At 34.8% G+C, this 16,362-nt stretch overlaps 1 protein-coding gene across 1 annotated transcript in view; it reads left to right on the top strand.

The window, feature by feature from the left end:
• LOC127935460 (junction plakoglobin-like) overlaps positions 1-16,362 on the top strand; it is a 73,703-nt gene that overhangs the window by 39,698 nt on the left and 17,643 nt on the right. The window contains exons 2-6 of the mRNA XM_052533344.1: positions 4,747-4,784; positions 8,477-8,638; positions 12,483-12,736; positions 13,589-13,827; positions 16,092-16,293. Of these exons, the coding sequence (XP_052389304.1) occupies positions 4,772-4,784; positions 8,477-8,638; positions 12,483-12,736; positions 13,589-13,827; positions 16,092-16,293 (870 nt within the window). The 5' untranslated portion in view covers positions 4,747-4,771. The remainder of the gene's footprint in view (positions 1-4,746; positions 4,785-8,476; positions 8,639-12,482; positions 12,737-13,588; positions 13,828-16,091; positions 16,294-16,362) is intronic.

Consider the following 16,362-nt stretch of genomic DNA (forward strand, 5'->3'; position numbering starts at 1 on the left):
ATCTTGAACCGAGGGTGTAATCAAAAATCGAAATACTGAGAAAATCGCCTTAAAATTTTCCAGATGTAGTTCTTAGCAATGCATATGTACGAACCACATTTAACGTAAAAATACACACGTATACTCATGAGATCACGTTGCATATTATTAATCAAATATTACGTTTTTATATATTTACAGTAGGACATTTTCAAAATATCTTCATGGACCATGATCTTTACTTAATCTCCTAATGATTTTTGGCATAAAAGAAAAATAGATAATTTTAATGTATTTTTGGCTAGTGCTACAGTATAGATATAGAGATATCAATGTCGGTATAATTCTAATTAGCTTTATTGTATTTTTGTTTCAGTTTTAGTCATCATTTTGGTACTTAAGCCAAAACTTATTTCACTAAGCTCAGTTAGGCATCACTTCTAATTTTCGTTAATGTTTTTTTTTAAAGTTTATATTTTAATTTAATTCAGTTTCTATAAATTGCTGAAAATATATATTTTTATAATTTGAATTAACAATAACAACACTGATCCAGTTGATGTTCAGGCAGTCCCAGATGTCAGCTTCTGGTCAACTAGTCATCCAGCAATTGACAAGCCAATCAGATGTAATATTTCCTTAATTTTACGAGTAGTCCAGTAATTATTCAGGCAACGAATGATTAGTTGATTCTGAAAGTGTGTAGTTTTGCAGATTATTAGAGCATGCATTATATTTGAACATTTACAGCTACATGTAATGAATGTTATCTTCTGCTTAAATCCTCACACACATGCATTCACATGACATACTCTTGCTGATGGACTCTCAGATATGAATCTGCCTCGACGCTTGCATAGTAAACACGAAGTACAGCAGTGTGTTGCCAGAAATCAAACAGCAGCTGACAGGTCTGCTGGTGCTGCAATGTTCAGTGTCAAGTGTCCTAAATACAGCAGAGACCTTTAGTTGTATCTGGTGTGTGCGTGTGTGTATGTGTGTACGTGTGTGTGTCAGGACCACAGCTATTGTAACACCAGAACAATGGCTTGAGTGTAAACAGGTAGTGTCTGATGAAAAAAAACAAAAAGAAAAAAACAGACTGAGATCTTCTCCCAGCATTAATCATCATCAGAAGTGTTGTCTTCTGCAGGAAGTGAGTTGTGGAGAAAGAGATAGAGTACACTGACTCAGACAGACCTTTGCCTTCTTCAGTATAAAAACAGAGACTTCTTTCTTTATTTGAGACCTTTCCACTGCAGTCTTTCCCTCAGTCTCACATTCTCTTTAAATGTAATTATTATTTAAAATAATTAATTATTTAAATATGTAAATAAATATATTGATATTACAATTTTATCAACAGTAACAAAATAATATTTTTTCAGTATTAATATATTAGTATTGCAATTGTAATATATTTTTTTATTGGTTACATTTTTAACATTTTAAATTATTATTATTATTATTATTATTATTATTATTATTATTTTAAATAATTAAAATTAAACCAATACATAAATATATTTTATTTAATTATAATAAATTATAATAATAATTTGATTTTATAGAAAAGAATAAGATTAATAATAATTTATTTAATTTAGTTTTTATTTTGGTTGAAAAACTGCAGGGAGCCTTTAAAGCTTCACATTTTTTCATAATTCTGCATGTTGGAAATAGCTGTATATATAAGGAAAAATTATTTATTCTTAATCATAGTTTGTAATACATCATTTTTCATTGTTTTGTTTGTTTTGAGCATCCTGACTTTCAACGGCTTGAGTTTGGGAGACTTTCTGTTTGTTCAGCTAATAGAAGGCGTGTTTGAGAAACCTGTTTGAAATAATTGAGATATATATATATCCTGTTTGCTGATGCTAGTGGCAAAGAGATTACACACTTCACCTTTAAATTGATTAATTTTCTTCAAGATTTGATATCAGGAATTTGTCCAGTCCGTGTCATTTTTAATGAAATCAGCACTCATGCAAATTACTCTGAAATGACTCTGCTGTCACTAATAAATGACTGTACAGCAGCTTTTCTCAATGATTTTCATTAGATATGCTGTGAATCTACTCTTGACACAGACATCCCGGTAAAGTCACTTTATATGCATATTCACAAAATATGCGTCACTCAAATTAAATAAGTTTTAGCCTGGCCAGGAGCCTTTAGAAATGAAATGTCACTGTGTTCTTATTAGGATAGTTTTGAGTGAGTTGGAGAGCATTTTTGCTCATATCCCTGAATTTTTAACCATAGTTGGGACCCTGTATGCGACATCTCATTTTTGAGATGAAAGCACTCACGTATAATTTTCTTCTTCGGCGCTGCCATCCTGATCACATGTCCTAGCTATAAAAACTCAAAGCTCCCAGAATCCTGTCTGCATTCATTAACAACAGACTATAGGAATAGTTTCTGTCAATTCTTTCAATGTCAGTTCAGATCCAAAACAGGGTGATGTTCTGTTTACTTTTTATTTAGTCAAACACAAAAAGAGATGTTTTGAAGAATGTTCATGAAGCTTTTTTCTTGAATTTGCTCTTCATCTAAAGAGGTATGGAGAAATGTATCAAATCATCACTTGTTCACCAATGGAAAAACACCTTAATTATACATGTGTTTTGTACAAACATGCAGCTTTTCGTTTCTCATGACATGAACTGATGGACTGGAGTGGTGTGGATTATTGTGATGTTTTTATCAGCTGTTTGGACTCTCATTCTGACGGCACCCATTCACTGCAGAGGATCCATTAGTGAACAAGTGATTTAATGCAGCATTTCTCTAAATCAGTTCAGATGAAGAAACAAACTCATCTACATGATCTTGTATGACCTGAGAGTGAATACATTTTCAGCAAATGTTTATTTGTGGGTGATCAATTCCTTTAAAAGTATTCTGAAACTTGTATATATATATTATATATTACATTTCTAATCTTTTTCTATTCTGTTTTCTTTTTATTTATTATATTATTTAAAAGCCCTTGCTACGTGTACTGTGTTTAAGCTAACTGAGACTTGTTATAGCTTTTATATATTATTGCTCTTTTGTTGTTTTTGATTGCTTCCATTGTCCTTATTTGAAAGTCGCTTTAGATAAAAGCATCTGCAAGTGACTAAATGTAAATGTAAATATATATTATATATATATAGAGAGAGAGAGAGAGAGAGAGTAGAGAGGGGAAATGAATACAGTACAATGACTTTCATAATCAACGATGTACAACCTTCATATCAAGCTTTTAATTTTTGGATGAACTGTGCCTATTAGACATGGTAATTTGATGTAAAATTCAGTGGAAAAAAGACAGAATGCAGAATCGCCTTGAGCCTCGTAAACCCAGAACGCTTTTTTTTATTTTTATTAATCAGTGCATGCATAATTATTGGGTATTTAATGCCTACTAGGCTAAATGTTTTTCCGTTGTTGTGGCTGCTGATTATTATTTTTAGATATCTTTTCGTCAGTTTTAAGGTTCTTTTTGCCTACTTGAGTGTCGTATCTGACTACATTTGACCGGGTGGACTCAGTGTGTGTGTGGTTTTCTATGTTGAAGTCTATCTGTATGTTGATGTGATTAATGAGTGTGGAGAATGCAGGGCACGTGGTGTCATAACAGCAGTTAACTAATCCCCAAATGCCCTATGAACTGAGGGAGAGAGGCAAACTGTACACACGCTTGAATATTTTCTTAAGAGTAAAGGACAAGAGCGAGATATAGGAGAGAATATTAAACAGAGGCTCCTTTTAAGCTGGATTCGATTTGAATCACAATAGAAGGAAACCAAAAAAAGGAAAAAATAAGATCTTATATGATGTGGTAGTTCAAAGAGGTAAAATGGATTATACTGCTTTTATGAAAGAAATTGTCTTTTCTCGTTCCTCTTTTGGATGATACGCTCTTGCAGGTGTTTTTATATTCTTATTCAAATTCAGCTGCTTGTCTTCGTTTTCTGCATCACTAATACGAGAGAGGGCATGTAGTTTTACCTGCAGTTATTTTTGTGCATTAGGATATGAAGATATTGGCAGTCTGAAATCGAAATGTTCTTTCTATCACAAGGTTTTATAAAGGTCACGAAGTCGTCATAAAGGCCAATGAATCGCAACGGCTGCTAAAACTATATAATGCCTTCTATAATGCATTACTTTTAGTGGTATTTCATGTGGGGCTCTAAAGAAAGCAACTCTTACGCATGATAAGCAATTTCATTCTTTTATAATTGTTATACATTTTTAATTATATAATTGCTGTTAATTTGGGTGTTATCAATGTAAAGACTAAAGTAACTATTATAATTAATTTTAATTTTTTTGCTCCTGAAGTGCGTTCAGATCAAGGTTTCATCTTTATCCATCATGCCTCTTGAACGGTCCTCACCTCCAGTGCAATGAACACGAACGAAGCAGGTATAATAAACATAAACCTGCAATAAAACAGACTCTTAAGACTCTCAGTCCTTGAGAATATAAACTGTAAACTGTACGTCCCATCAGCTTGCCCTGCTCAGACTGTGAACTTCAAATGAAGCATTGAAATTTCACTTTAGGAAAGCTGCTATGATTTGTGCATTCGTTCTATGCAGTAGTTTTATAAATAGCATTGCCTGCTCACTATTTTTTTAGTCCCAGTGGTGCTTTTCCCGCTAAACTGGTGCATGCTGTCATTTCACATTGCGGATCACTGCATTCATAGTTCATCCCTCTTGTTCTCTATGCAGTCTAAGACTTTTTCATTATGTTTTATCACAGGTTGAATTAAGGCTGGACAGTGGTGATGTCACTGCAAAGTAAGTTTAATCATTTAAGAATTGCTAAGTTTGATGTCTGAAAAATGTACTTAGTTTAATATATTTTCTTGAATTTTCTTCTGGATGTGAAAGCTGGATTTGAAAGCTAGATGTAAAGTGGCAGGTTGATACAACAGAATCCAGTCTGAGACCACCTGTAAAAATGCTCTGTTTTGCAATTTAACGTGATTTAAAATTAATACAAATTAATAAATGACAATATCAGCATAACAAATCAAGTTAATGAAATAAGCATAAGTCTCACTGTCGCAGTATTTGATCATAGTTAGTGTTGCTAATTAGCTTTTTAGTGGCTTAAAAATCTATTTACTCAATGTTTTACAGTTTTATAATTTGTTTAATGCTGTAATTTAATTTAATGTGTAAACCATTCAATTAAATGTCATTATGATTATTATTATTACAATTATATAATATATTTATAATATCTTGGATGACTTTATCAAAATAACAATTTTGTCATAGTATTTGTGTGTGTGTGTGTGTGTGTGTGTGATGAACACCTGCTGTTAACAAACATAAACACGGAGGGAAAGCGAAACACTGACTTCCAGCCTTAGATGAAATAAATGAAAATAAATACATTAAATCTCTCGAGATCTCAGGATAATTAAACAACTCCACGAACAGCATTAGCAGCTTCACGCATTACTAACCAGATTGACTTGATTTCTTTCAGAAGCGCTTATTGAGAATTAACAGAGGCTTAGATGTTTATGGTTTATTGTTTTGTTTTGACACTTCCATGATGGTGATCATTGTTTTCTTTCATCGGGCTCTTAGCTTTGACTTTTCAACTTTAACTTTTCTTTGGCTGTTGTAACCATGTGTTTTTGAAGCACATTTGTTGTGGCAAAACAGAGCCACAAAGGAAAAAAATAAATCTGGTATTGTTGGTTATGTTTTGTTTATGACATAATCATCATGTAACTCCGGAATCACTGATCTTATTCAGTGTTTCTTCCCTCCCGAAAATAACTGGACAATTCAGCAGCATAATTTCTTTATGACGATGCATGCTGGGAGTCGTGGATGAGTTGTGTACTGTGCTGTTACTTAACATGCATTGATTGCAGCATGAAGCTTTTGATTGTCACCATTGTTGAGCTTCATATGCTGATTCTTGATATCTCAAATTAATATTTTGAGTACAAAGTGTTTTTAAAGGGTTAGTTCACCCTAAAATGAAAATTATGAGAGCTCTCGGACTAAATCTAAAATATCTTAAACTGTGTTCCGAAGATAAACGGAGGTCTCACAGGTTTGGAACGAGTTATTAATGACATCATTTTCATTTTTGGGTGAACTAACCCTTTAAATCCATCATATTTTCTGGCTGTCAGAACACTGACATGGTTCTCATGCCGTAGAATCACTGGAATGTCATAATCAGAAAATATAAATTAACACCCATACCATTAGAAACTGAAGGAGATCAGTGAATCAGCAGTAGATGATGATCATGACCACTAAAGTAGTAAACATCATCAGATGAATCATCAGATCTTAAATGCACAGTAACAGCTGTAAGTCGTGGCCTAATGGTTAGAGAGTCGGACTCCCAATTGAAAGGTTGTGAGTTCGAGTCCCGGGCCAGCAGGAATTATAGGTGGGGTGAGTACATGTACAGTTCTCTCTCCACCTTCTCTCCACGACTTAGGTGCCCTTGAGCAAGGCATCGAACCCCCAACTGCTCCCCGGGCGCCGCAGCATAAATGGCTGCCCACTGCTCCGGGTGTGTGTTCACAGTGTGTGTGTGTTCACTGCTCTGTGTGTGTGCACTTTGGATGGGTTAAATGCAGAGCACAAATTCTGAGTATGGGTCACCATACTTGGCTGAATGTCATGTCACTTTTTAAAAAATAAAATAAAAAAATATTCAAAAGTCAAGGGTCAGGAGCCCAACTAAAGCAATCACTGATTTCCACAATGGTAACATTAACGAAAACAATAAAACATCATCGTCGTAACTCTCTGTAATTATCACGAAGAGCTACTGTAGATGTCTGACAGAAATCAAGTCAATCTGGTCAGTAATGTGTGAAGCTGCTAATGCTGTTTGTGGAATTATCCTCTTTAATGTCTTTTATTTCAGTTGATTTCATCTAAGTCTTTGGCAGAAGTCAGTTGTAGTTCTTGTGTTTCTCCTGTTTCTGTTCTTGTTGTGTCTCTTTCCTTCAGTGAATCTGCTTGTTAACAGCAGGTGTTTCTATATTAGTACACTCATGCAGGGAATAGTGAATGAGGGTATAGGGTGTGATTTGGGACACAGTCTCTGTGTGTCGTTATTGAGTGCTGTTAACTCATGGTATATTGCAGCAGGCTACTTTCTCGAAAATGACCAATATTACCCTGAATGTATATGTTATATTACTGTTTAATTGGAAAGCAGTATGTTTCAAAATTTGTAATTGCATATATATATTAGATTAGATTAGATTCAACTTTATTGTCAATATGCAGAGGACAAGTACAGAGCTAATGAAATGCAGTAAGCATCTAACCAGAAGTGCAAGCATATAGTGTTTTATTTACATAAAAGTCCAGAGTAAGTGAAGCTATGATATACAGAATGTACAGTAGAGTTGCTATATACAATATTGAGTAGAGTATATACAGAATATAAATATGAATGCAATGTACAGATTGTATGTACATTATGAACAGAGCAATGAAGGATTATATATACATTATGAACAGCAGGAACGTGAGAACAGTGGTAATAAATACAGTTGGATGAGTGTGCAAAAATATTGAAATGTATTCTATTCAAAATAAGAGTAGTGCAATGATATTTTTATAGAAATAGTTTACTGTGCTTGTACAGTAACAACTTTAGACAGTTTATAGTTTAATAGCTTTAATGTGGATGTGGATGCCAAGGAACTTTAAACGCAACACACACTCTACTACAGCTCCGTTGATGTAGATGGGTGTGTGTGCATGACTCCTAGTCTGCCTGAAGTCCACAATGATCTCCTTTGTCTTCTGGGTGTTTAGTTCCAGGTTGTTGGTGGCACACCACACAGCCAGGTGCTGCACCTCATCCCTGTAGGCTGACTCATCGTCATCCTTGAGAAGACCTACCACCGTGGTGTCATCTGCAAATTTGATTATGGTGTTGGTGCCATAAACAGGAACACAGTCATGGGTGAAGAGGGAGTACAGGAGAGGGCTCAGTACGCAGCCTTGTGTCACTCCGGTGTTCAGGGTGATGATGGAGGAGGAGAGGTTATCTAACTTAACAGACTGAGGTCTATTAGTCAGAAAATCTATAATCCAGTTGCAGATGGGTGTGCTGATTCCAAGATGGCTGAGCTTGGAGATCAGCTTGGAGGGGATTACTGTATTAAATGCAGAACTGAAATCTATGAACAGTAATCTCACGTGTGTTCTGACTGTCCAGGTGGGTGAGGGCAGAGTGAAGTGCCATTGAGATGGCGTCTTTTGTTGACCTATTGTGGCGATAGGCAAATTGGAATGGGTGTAATGTAGCAGGGAGATAGGATTTTAAGTGTGTGTTTGTGTGTGTGTGTGTGTGCTAACATCCCACAATTTTTTATGAATTATTTTCCATGAATCACATTTGCCGACTCTATTTGAAATAATCTTGATCTGAGACGCCAAGCCTTTGTCAGATATTTGTTAATTTTCATGGTCATCTTCCACAGTGAGTGAGGCAGAGGGGGCTGTGAAGGTGAAAGAGTGGCAGCAGACGTTTTATGCCTCAGACTCGGGCATTCAGTCGGGAGCCACCACCTTTCGAGATGAAGACCAATCTGAGTGCAGTAAGAAGTACAGCGTCAGTGCCAGCGCTGGCGAGAGCGACACTGGTAATGTGTTCTCTTAAAAGGTCTCCCTTCACCTCTCCGGAACATTTTGATGAATTATATGACCCGAGGGCCTATGAAATTTCACATTAGAGTCAGTGGCATTGAACCCATCCATGAGGCCTGTGTCATTTCACTGGACTTGTGCAACATTCAGAAAGCATTTTTTATTTCTTTTTTTTAGATAAAAGAAGTGCATCATCTATGTAAGGATATGCATTAAAGCAGTGGTCACCACCCTTTTCTAGCCACTATCCCTGACCTTGGGCTTTATGAAAAACAAGATCTACCTATTAAAGAATTGATAGAAAAAGACAGCCCAGATTGTACTTTCAATATGAGGCCTTTTATTTAGTGTTTTAATTAGCTATGCACCGATCATGCAACCAAATTGATTGATTCCGATGGTTGCCAATATTTTTTTCTTTTAGATTTATTGTTTATTTTTTTCTTTTTTAAGCAAATTTATTTATTGTTTATTTGCTCTATAACATGCAAACTGGCCTTAGACAAAAATAACTCTAGCCATTTGAAATTAGTAGCAATCACTGCATTTTGAACAAGATCCAAACAAAGATGTCACACACATGTTGCATGAGCAGTTGTTTTCGTTTAAATTAGATTGTCTAATTTCCAGATAAAAAAAAAAAACAGAATGGTCTGACTTTATATTTTTGAAATTACCCTACATAAAACATCTGCATTAAACAAAAACAGCAGATGGGTTGAATGAGACGCAGATTCACTTTCTGACAGCAGGTGGCGCTTATGGAACAGCAGCGATACAGATTTCCTTGGATACTGCTGTAAACATATCAGTGTTGTGCTTATAAATGCTACTTCATGCAGAGGTAAGATGAGAAGAAAACAGACATTGAAACAGTCAGTTCTCTTCAGAGATACATTTATATAACCCCTTACCGCCAATTCAGTATTTGTGTTTTCTTCCTATATTTCGATTATTGTGAACAGTGTGCTTGCTCTGTCTGCTATAGGATTTTGTTATTGGACTCTGTTAACGCCCTGACTCAGGCATGATGTATTTTACTTTCTTTCTGTCCCAGTAGCTCCTCAAAATAACAGAAACATTGTACTTATTTTTGTGTTATTTTCAGGAGCTACTGAGACAGTAGAAAAATCGCGATTGATGGTTTGGTGACCACTGCTTTATAGGAATAGTTAACCCCCAAATTTTTACTTGCTTTTAATTTAGCATTTAGCAATTCAGGGCATCCGATATATGGTGACAGTTTTTTTTTTTTTTTTTTTACTTTTTTTTTTTTAGATTCAAAAAGCATTTAAAGGAGCACAGAATTAATACCTGTGGCTCCTGACAATATATTGAGGTCTTATGAAGCGAAACGCTTGGTCTGTGCAAGAAACTGAACATTATTTTCAAAGTGATTACAAAAGTGATTTCAAAGTTTTCAAAGTTCAAACCATCTGAAGCAGCACAGATCTATAAGTTACTCGATCAAAACTCACATTTGGAAACCTGACAGTCACACCAACTCGAAATGAGACAAAATACTGGCGTAGATGATCTTCTGATCCTGGTTTGTGCCGACTCAAAAGTGCTCCAGTTCCTCCAGCAGTCACTGAACTGAGGAAACGTTTCCGTTTGTTCACTTTATACATGTAAAACATCCACATTTCACAATTTTTATTGGGTACTTTAATAGTATAATTATTTATTACATCATTGCTTGATTATGTCAAACCCACTTGTGAATTACACCAGTTCATGTCTGAACAAACCAGTCTGCAGAAAGGAATCCGATTTTTCCCACTGCCTGAGGCTCTGGATTACAGGTTATAATGTTGAAAATAATGTTCAGTTTTCTGCACAGACTAATCGTTTCCATATATATCGTCAGAAGCCATTGGTGTTCATTCTGTGTTCCTTGAAATGCATTTTTTTTATTGTCATAAACCAATAGCCGCTGAATTACATTATATGAATCTCCAAGGACCACGGTTACAGCTAAAAATCTTCTTTACTGTTGGATGTTACTACATGTTGGATGGCCTGAAGGTGAGTAAATTAGCAGCAAATTTTCAATTTTGGGTGAACTTTCCCTGCGCCACGGCTCAGAGAATCTTATTGCTTTATCTCCACAAGATGCATATTAAGAGGTTTTCTCATCATTATACCTAAGGTTTTCTCATTATTCTTTGTTGTCATGGTGCATGTTGTTACTTGTAAATATCTGGGAATTTTAAAATAGATTCCTCACCATGGCAGTGTATGTGCTTGTGTAGTTTGGAAGAAAGCTGGAAATGTATTGTCCGCCCAGAGCCAATGACATTTAGAAACTCATCCAAACACTTAGTTCAGTAGGTTCACTTTTTATGATTTGAGCGTTAATGCTATCACAAGAGAACCTCTGATGACCCCTAGAAGATTGCGATGCTTCCAGCCTGGATTGCACTTTAGTTGGAGAGTCACTGAGGTGCTCCCGTTATTCCCACATCTGGTTCTCTGGTGTCAGTTTGTTCTGTTATTAAATGTGACCTAACCCACACCTGTACTGCATCTCGTGGGTTATAAAAGGATGGCATCTGAAATCTGATTCTACATCGATTCTATATTAATTAGTGTTCCTGTAGCTCAAGTGGTAGAGCATTGTATTAGCAAGGAAGCAAGCGCAAGGTTGTGGGTTCGATTCCCCGGGAACACATGATAGGTAAAAACTGATAGCCTGAATGCACTGTAAGTCGCTTTGGATAAAAGCGTCTGCTAAATGCATACATTTAATTTTTTATTTGATTTAATTCACCAAGTCTACATATCTACAATGTTAGGTATAGTTAGGATAATTTGTTATATTATTTGGTGGAATAAGTAATTAATATAAAGATAAAAGTCAACATCATCATAACCATTATTATTATTTTATTATTGTGTGAAGCTGAAGTGTGATACAGAAAGTCCCAAAAAGTGTAACACTGGCTCGGAAACATCACTTTCACAATAAAAATAATACTAATAATTAGTGTTTAATGTAATACTTTTAATAATAATAATAATAACATTATTATTATTATTATTATTATTATTATCATGTGAAGCTGGAGTTTGTTTCTGAGCCACATTATTACACTTTTTGGGACTTTTTGTCATATATAATATATTTTACAAATATGTTTAATGTTTATTTTTAAAGTTAATTATTTAGTAAACATTTTGTGCTACCTTAAAAAAAAATCTGTAAGTTACTTACAGGGTTTATTTATTTATTTATTAAGTTTTAAGTAAAAACACCTCATAACAGTCAATTTCACCATTATTTATACATCGCTTTATACAGTAGAGATTGTTTCAAAGCAGCTTCACAGTATTTTTTTTTATTAAATCTTTGACAAAGAAGAAACAGCACTGCATTGAATACATTAACAAACAAACATAATAATAATAAAAATAAAAATAAAAATAAATTAATTAATTAATTAATTAGTTACATAGTTCTTAAGAAACTTGTTGTTCTTACTCTTATCAATGAGTTTAAGAGATTTTACAATAAGGGAAATCTCAGCAAGAAAGATATCAAATCTAGGCACTTCACAGTATTAAATAGGAAAGTAAAGCAATCAGTGATGCAAACTTCATATATGAGACAAATTTGATTCAGTTTGCTTCAGCTATAAAGCAGCTCTAACAAAGACAGTTGTGTCTTTCAGTTCAATTCAGTTTCAATTTAACCACAGCAGGGTTTTTTTCCACATCTAATAGTATCAGTGCCATCAAATCAATGCTATTACTGAGTAATAAGTGTTAAAATTACTGTAATGCATCACCTTGAGTGGCTAGTTGGTTTAAAATGATTCTTTCTTCATCCGTATTCAGATATAGAGGCTCAGTACAGTCTAACTCGAGCCCAGAGAGTACGTGCGGCCATGTTCCCCGAGACAGTGGTGGAGGGAGAGACGGTGCTCACCGCGCAGAGCAATCCAGACCAGCCCACCAATGTGCAGAGACTGGCCGAGCCCTCGCAGCTCCTCAAAACAGCCATCGTCCATCTCATCAACTATCAGGATGACGCCGAGCTGGCCACACGGGCCGTACCAGAGCTCACCAAACTGCTGGCCGACGAGGACCAGGTGCAATGACAGATGCGTACAAATTAAAAATCCACATACAATAATCACAGTAAACCTTTTTGATTAAAAACAAAAAATGATTTGTGGATAAACAGAACAGGAACAGCGATAAAACATCACAGTTTTGCCAAAAGCTTTAGCTTTTGTTCTGTTGGTGTCCCACATCAGCTGATGTCTTAAATGATCTAAACTTATAGTAAAATTACAAACGTGTTGACTTAGTAGCTGTCATTCTCTGAGAATAAGACGGAGAGTGCATGTGAAATATAAGATGCATCTTTCCATTACCCTTTTCCTTCTGCAAGATGGGAAATAATATCAGAAGACGAACTAGAAATGTGGAAGGAGTCAAATAAAGGATTGAAATGTGCTACGACGTGATATGACAAAAACTTTAGGATAGGATCTATTTTCCAGGTTCAGTTACTGGCTGCCGAAAGCATGCAACCATTTTTAGACATTGGAAACCATATTTCTTAATTTTTCTAATCATGCCATGTGAATAATTTAGCATAAAAAAAAAAAAAAATCTGCATATTAACAATTTACAGTTTCTTATTTGGAGAATACATTTAACGATTATATGTATATAAATATATATATACTTTCTTGACTCTCATTCTAATGGCACCCATTCACTGCAGAGGATCCATCTATTGCAAAATATTGCAAAACTAAATTACATAATGGATGGCCTGAAGGTAACTATTTAATAAATTTTAGGTAAACTATTAAATAAACTGCATAGGTTTAGATGGATAGGATATGCTATACTGCTGTTATGTCACATCATACTTCTACATACCAGAATTGCTGCACATAATTTTTTTTTTGACCATTTTACCATTGCAGGTGGTGGTAAATAAGGCAGCGCTGATTGTGAACCAGCTTACTCGGAAGGAGGCGTCTCGCCGTGTGCTCATGCAGTCTCCTCAGATGGTGTCGGCTGTGGTGAGGGCCATGCAGAACACCGGAGACCTGGAGACGGCACGCTGCGCTGCCAGTGTTCTGCACTGCCTCTCGCACCAGCGCGAGGGACTGCTAGCTATCTTCAAATCAGGCGGCATCCCTGCACTAGTGCGCATGCTCAGGTCAGGTGTCTGAGGTGTTTGTGCTCAGTGTAGTGTGTGCACTTGATCAGCATGTGGGTGTAACAGAATGTTACAGATAAGCTACAATAAAAATGAATGAAAACTAAATAGATAACAAATCAAACAAACATAAAATACCAAAATAAATGAAAATAATGTATAATATAATAATATATAAAATAATTGTAAAATAAAAATAAATAAAAAAATAACAAAAATAAAATAGCAAATAAAAAAAATAAAAAAAATACAAATATATAAATATTCTTAATAAAGCTTTTGACTAGATTTTTGCATTAAATATCTACTTTGTAAAAATCGCTACCTGGCCCAAATGATGTTTTTATGTAAAATGTTAAATATTAAAACCATATTGAAGAATAAATGTCACATTTTTATCTGCAGTATATCATCCATCTCTGAAAATGCAGATTCCCAGTGTTGACTTATGTGTCTGTAATATTAGATAAACGAAGACTGACAGATGCTTGCCGGTCTAATGCTTTCATGTTTTAATTAGTCCCTTGATTGTACATGGACAGACAAAGGGTTTCGGTTAAATAGTGGCAAACATTTGATGGATGCTGCAGTTTCTAGACAGACCGTGCTAGATCACAACCAAACTAGCACTAACCAGCTTGTACCAGCATGGAAATTCATGCTGGTTTTAAGATGGTCAGCAGGGAAGCCATAATCCTTCCGTTGCTGGTCTGGTCAACCTGGCGTTTTCTTGAGCGTCGTATTAAGCTTGGTGAGCGACTTTAGCTCTTCTCTCATTGTGGTGCACATTAATTTGTGCTCACTTTATCTCCTAACCTCTGGTGCATTTTAATGAACGCTGTGACTAAGCAATGCTAAAGCCAGAGTGTGTCCATTTTCTGTATATGAAAGCGTCCACTATACTGCAATGAGGGCTATAGCAGAGCTGCATTTTTAGAGATATATTTGGTCTCTGATGGGAAATTTACTCTGTCAGAAAGCCCATTTGCGGCAGATGTTGAGAAAATAGAGTAGAGCAGGATCTTTATGACCGTGCAACCAGGGCCGCTTCAACTTTGACACGGTATCACCATATTAAGTTACAGGGACGGTCTGTTTGCTGCAGTCTATAGTTAAATGTCTTGCTCAAGGATGATATCTTAAAGACTGCTGCATGCAAGAACTTGACAGCAGTCTAAATCTTTAAAGGTGGTGTGTGTCATTTTTCTGGTTTTCTTTTATGTTTTAGTTTAATATGCACAGACAACTGTACGTTAACCATTTGTAGCCGCGTTTGTAGCTCTGTGAAAACATTGCATCCTCCTGATGGCAACCGTTGTTTGTTTGTGCATCCTGATCAACGATGGCAGGACTATCTGTTTTTCTCTAATCAAGAAGACTAATTTATGCTGTAACTGAAATAGTACAACAATACATAATATAATACTTTTCATATTATATTCAAATAATTATCTATTCAATTTTCAAAATGAGGTCCGGGATACTGGAGCTCCGGAGAAAATTATATGCAAAGAATATTAACAAATGCTGAATTTTAACAGTATGAAATCAAAAGCAATAATTGTCAATAGTTTTATAGAAATTGTTATTGAAATGCATCATATTCTAATATCTATAATAACAATATATAATTTTGATATTTGTTTATTATTATTTATTTGATTAATAAATAGTATTTTATTTATTTTATTAATAATAATCAGAATTGTGTTAATAATGTTCATCTTTATTATTTTACCATAATTTTCATTCTGTTCTATTCTATTCTATACTATTCTGTTCTATTCTATTCTGTGTAAAATAATATAATATAATAAGTTGATATTTTATTTATTTGAATAAGTAATCATATTTATAAATTAATTTTTTATTAATTTACATTTTATTATTTATTTATTATTTATAAAAATTGAATAATAAGTAGTGTACATTTATTATGTATTGTTAATAATGTTAATCTTTTTTCCACGTGTTCTAGAATTATATTTGTGTTGTATCATCCAACCGTTTTTGCCTTTCACCTTTTTTATTCTTATATTGACTAGAAAAAAGATAAATATTTAATTTAATAGGCAATAAATATTTTTTAGATAATATTTGAATAACTTGTTGTTGTGCAACAAAGTATGAAAGCATTAAATTGTGGAACTTTTTAATATCATGCTTACTACTACGCAATATAAAAATATCTGTATACATGTAAATATGGGGATCATCCTATTTTTTGATTTGAAAATGTTATACATATTTTATTCTTTCTTCAGTTCCCCTATGGAGTCAGTGCTGTTCTATGCCATTACCACGTTACACAACCTGTTACTGCACCAGGAGGGAGCCAAGATGGCGGTGCGTCTGGCCGATGGACTGCAAAGGATGGTCCCTCTTCTGAAAAAGACTAACCCCAAGTTCCTGGCCATCACCACAGACTGCCTGCAGCTGCTGTCTTACGGCAATCAGGAGAGCAAGGCATCGTATCATCACTGAGAATGCATTGCCTTAGAGACTGATTGCACTTAAAGTATATTTGTGGCCTTA

The sequence above is a fragment of the Carassius gibelio genome, chromosome A19, assembly GCF_023724105.1.
Source record: "Carassius gibelio isolate Cgi1373 ecotype wild population from Czech Republic chromosome A19, carGib1.2-hapl.c, whole genome shotgun sequence".
NCBI classification, from domain to species: domain Eukaryota; kingdom Metazoa; phylum Chordata; class Actinopteri; order Cypriniformes; family Cyprinidae; genus Carassius; species Carassius gibelio.